Genomic DNA, 4633 nt, shown 5'->3' with positions numbered 1-4633 from the left:
CAGGCGAGTCTGTCAAAGAGAGAAAGCCTCGCCAGCGAAACACGCAGCGCTCAGTGGCAGAGCCCAACACTTTCGTCTCTGACAATGTTCACACACCTTGAGAGGCTGGAGAGCAAAGCAAACACGATGGGACCATATCCGGCAAGGAAGAGAGGCGGCTCACTGCTCGCTCTCTTCTTGCACCTTGAATGACCTCAGACTAAGCTGCTGGGCTGAGAGCAGTGCTGCGCTGCTTCTGTCACGCAAAATTTTGCCGTTTTCCTGTGCTGGGTGGCTGCGGGCCAGCACCACACCCCAGCAAATGCCGAGGGAAGAGTGTTCTCTGCGTCACTGCGGAGGCAGCAACGTGGCAGCGCCTCCGAGGCATTGACGTGGGATGCGGATTTTGGGGAGCAGCCTGTGAGGAAGGGCAGCCGTGTGAGTCCATGTGGCAGAGGGGATGCTGGAGCTGTGACACCTGCGCCAAGGGCCTCGGCAGAGGCATACGAGCTGCCGGAACTAAATGCGGGCAGTACTGTACACGGCTGTCTGGACGCTGCTTGTGAGAGGTCCTCAGCCTCAGGCTGCCACGCAGCCACCTTCTAGAAAATAAATGGTAACAGCCCTCCTGGGACTCACCTGATCTTACACTTGTGAATGCCAGCGACGCTTGTCACAATTACAAGGCTAGTGGTGCTGCCTGCTGCATCCTGGTCCCACTGCGGGCACCTGCATAGGTGTTCTGCCTGTTTGCCCTGGGGTGATGCCTCATGTCCTCCATCCTTGTACCAGGCTAGGATACACCAGCCCATTCACCGCCCTCCAGGCTGGACTGTTCTTTTGAACACTCATGTTTCTTACAATATGCTATAATTACTGACCTTCTTAAAATGAAGTATTTTTATTTGCAAATTGAAAAGTGAAATTAGGGAGAAAGGGCCCTTATGCAGCAAGAGAGCACATGTGTGTTGAGTCTCATCTGATGCTATGTATCATGACGAGGTGAGTTAGAGGAAGGCAATGAACACAAGTAGTGCTGATGCAAGGTTGAATCTTGGCAAGTTTATCCTGGCTCTGAAAATACAATGTGGATGTAGCAGAAAATAGGTGTCCCCAGTCCTAGCCACGACCCAGCCATGCAGGCAATGTCAGCAGAGAAGGGCCTGCATGGACTTCAAAGCAGGATGGCTACCAGTGTGGGAGACCATGGGAATGCCTGCGTGTTGCTACCCCAGTTTAGAGATTGCACCACTTCAGTACTGTGCCCAGGTAACTACATTAAAGCTTGCATAGCCTCCAGTTATCTTTTTTCCTCTCTCTGTTTTGACCATGCTTTTAGAAAATTTATCTGTGCCCCCTCACTCCAGTCGACATTGACAGTAATGCTTTTGCTGTGATTCTTCTTCATCTTCCCTTGCTTTTCCTGTTGATTATTGCTATGTGTCTAAAGAAATCTTTGTGTCAACCCACCTCAAGTTCTCCCCTTCCCTTTCTCAATTATTCCTTTGTTTCAGGTTTAAGCATGAATTCTCCTGGTACCCCAGACAGATTTCTCCTTGTTGTCAAAAGCAGACAGTGACATTTACTGGAGCAGGGCTCCTCAGGGAGCCTGTACCAACATGTATTAGATGGTTGTCACTGCTGTCCTGGATGTCCTTTCCCAGTACTAAGCATCTGGGTTTCGCTCAAACCCATGTATTGATTAGCAACACCCTAATAATCAAGCTATTTTGGATCTCTATCACAAAGTGTAGTTAATACAATTTACATCACTGACAGCAGCACTCTGCTCATGACTGGTGGGCACAGGTAGGAATGAGGGACTGGTGATGCCAAGCACTGAGGCACTTTGAAACATGATATGCCAAGTCATTAGTGCTGGTGCTGTGACAGATCCAGCCAGCCAAACTCAATTCGAGGTCATTATTAGCAGGTGAATAAAGGCCCTGACTGGTGCTTTCAGTAGAAGCGAGAATTTTACAGCTATTCACATTGATTTAAAGCCACTGTCCCATCATGGCAAGCTGGGCAGAGCTCTCAGTATGTGGCTTGGCTCAACTCAGGAAACCAGTGGGGTAAAAGCCACTTACTTTGATGTACAACTGACTGAAAATATGGGCAGCCAAATGCCCAGCACCACAGAGGAGCCACAAGGGAGTGCTTCACTGTAGGCTCTGCACCTGGCCACTGGCCCTTGTCTTGGTCAGCCTAGAGACATCAAGGGAGAGTGAAGTACTCCTGATTTTCTGGAGTGGGTGTCAGGGGGCTGTGGCGTGTCCACGGGTGACTCGCCCAGGTCCGGCTGGCTCCAGTCACGGGGGTCTGGGGCAGGGCCGCAGCCGGGCCATGCTCCCGAGGTCTGGCTCTATCGAAGCCCCAGGGACCGGCAGGGGGGCGCCTTCCTCCCCGTCCCCTTCTCGCCCCCCTCCTCTCCTCCCCTCCCCTCCCCCGGCCGCACAGCCGCTCTCCGCTCCCCCACCCCCACCCCCAGCCCCAGCCCACCCACCGCCGCCAGCCGAGACGCCCTCCCCGGCTCCAGCAGCTGCTGCGGTTGCGGCTCGGCGCCGCCCCCGGCCTCCCCCGCCGCGCCCCGCCACCTCCCGCCGCTCGGGCTCTCCGCACCGCAGCTACCGCCGCTGCCGCTGCCGGTGCCGGTGCGGCGGCGCGGGGGGCGGGCCGGGGGCGGGCCGGGGGCCGCGGCGCGGCCGTCGGTCCCGGCGCGCCGGCTCGGGGGCCGGGGAGGACCATGCACCGCGCTGCCTCCAACCAGCGCTCGGTCTCCTCCTCCTCGGGCTCCTTTCAGCCGCCGCCGCCGCCGCCGCTGCCGCACGCCGCCGACCGGCAGCCCCTCTTCCCGGGGGGCTCCAGCAGCGGCGGCAGCCGGCGGGGCTCGGGGTCGAGCTCGGGCTCGGCGCGGGCCCGCCGCCCCCGCAGCCCCCGCAGCAGCACCGAGGAAGAGGAGGAGGAGGAGGAAGAGGAGGAGGAGGACAGCATCAGCATCAGCAAACCCCTGGTGCCGCCGCCCGCCGCCCCGCTGCCCGCCGCCGCCTCGCCGCTCCCCAGCATCAGCAGCACCAGCAGCAGCAGCAGCGGCGGCGGCGGGAGCCCGGGCCGCAGCATGACGGCGGCGGAGCTGTACGGGGCGGCGGCGGCGGGCGGCGGGGCGGCGGGCGGCGGGGCGGCGGCGGGGGCGCTGCTGGGGCCCGGCGGGGCGGCGGGCGGGCGGCGCTGGGGCTTCCAGGCGCTGTCCCTGGTGCTGCTGCTGGGGCAGGGCGCGCTGCTGGACCTCTATCTGATCGCCGTCACCGACCTGTACTGGTGCAGCTGGATCGCCACCGACCTGGTGCTGGCGGCAGGCTGGGGCATCTTCTTCTGCCGCAACAGCCGGGCGCGCCGCCGGGAGCGGCCGCCGCCGCCACCCCCCGGGCCGCCGCCGCCGCACCCGCTGCTGCTGCACGGCCCCCCCGGCGGCCGCGGGGCCGGGGGTCGCGGGGCCGGCGGCCCCCCCCGCGGAGGCGACTTCGCCTACGCGCACCTCGCCTGGCTCATCTACTCCATCGCCTTCACACCCAAGGCGGCGCTGATCCTGGGCACCTCCATCCTGGAGCTGATCGAGCTGCGCCTGCCGCTGGGCACCACCGGCTTCCGCATCACCCTGGCGCTCTCCGCCCCGCTGCTGTACTGCCTGCTGCGGGCCATCGGCACCGAGGGCGCCGGGCAGCTGCTCCTGCCGCCGCAGCCGCCGCCGCAGCACCGCGCCGCCGCCGCCTTCCTCGCCACCTGCCTCGACCTGCTCGACAGCTTCTCCTTGCTGGAGCTGGTGCTGCAGCCCGGGCGGCCGGCGCCGCTGCCCGCCCCGCTGCGCTACCTCCTCATCGCCGTCTACTTTCTCTGCCTGGCCTCGCCGGTGCTGTGGCTCTACGAGCTCAGCGCCGCCCGCCCCCCCGGCGCCGCCCGCCTCGCCCTCCACCTCCTGCTGCCCGCCGGGCTGCTGGACGCCCCGCTCCTGGCCCTCCGCTGCCTCCTGCTCCTGCGCTACCAGCAGCCGCTCTCCCTCTTCATGCTGAAGAACCTTTTCTTCCTGGCCTGCCGCGGCCTGGAGGCGCTGGAGACCTGCTGCCTCCTCCGCCCCGCTGCCGCCCCGCCGCCCGCCAAGTACGGCCCCGCCGCCGCCGCCCCCGCTGCCGCCGCTCCGCTGGCCCACGGGCTCTCCGACGCCGACGTGGGCCCCCACGGGTACGTGAACGCCTTGGCCGTCACCGCCCAGGGCTGATTTCCCCCCTCGCCCCTGCCGCCGCCCCCGGAGGGGCTCCCGCCGCCTCCGACTCCGCTCCCGGCAGAGTCTCTCTGCGTTTCTGCTCAGGTTCCCGCCGCCGTGGCCGAGCAGGGGACGGGGACGCGGGCTCCCCCGTCGGACTCTCGCTTTCCTCCTCCCTTTCCCGCGGACAAATCCATCAGCGCAAACCCGACTACCTGCAGGAGCCTACGGCTGACGCTTGTCCCCGGAAAACGCACCTGCCCTTCACGACGAGTCTTCTTCTAGTGCTTCTGCCTCTCCGCACTGTTTGGAGGATCCCACTCTTCCCCTCCCCCTCCCTGCCAGGACATCGTGTTGCTTTGTGACCATAAAGGTTTAGTTTTGCTTTCTCCTCCC

General features: G+C 63.5%; 1 protein-coding gene across 1 annotated transcript; it reads left to right on the top strand.

The window, feature by feature from the left end:
* Positions 1-2725: 2725 nt before the first annotated feature.
* On the top strand, positions 2726-4252 carry TMEM121B (transmembrane protein 121B; the record flags this gene model as incomplete). Its single annotated transcript, XM_082480071.1, has 1 exon — positions 2726-4252. One exon carries the CDS (start codon positions 2726-2728, stop codon positions 4250-4252), a length of 1527 nt encoding a protein of 508 aa, XP_082336197.1.
* Positions 4253-4633: the final 381 nt, after the last annotated feature.

The sequence above is a fragment of the Vanellus vanellus genome (assembly GCF_965231255.1).
Source record: "Vanellus vanellus genome assembly, chromosome: 1".
NCBI lineage: Eukaryota > Metazoa > Chordata > Aves > Charadriiformes > Charadriidae > Vanellus > Vanellus vanellus.
The sequence above is the reverse complement of the archived record's forward strand: the minus strand, read 5'-3'. Positions and strand labels throughout refer to the sequence as shown.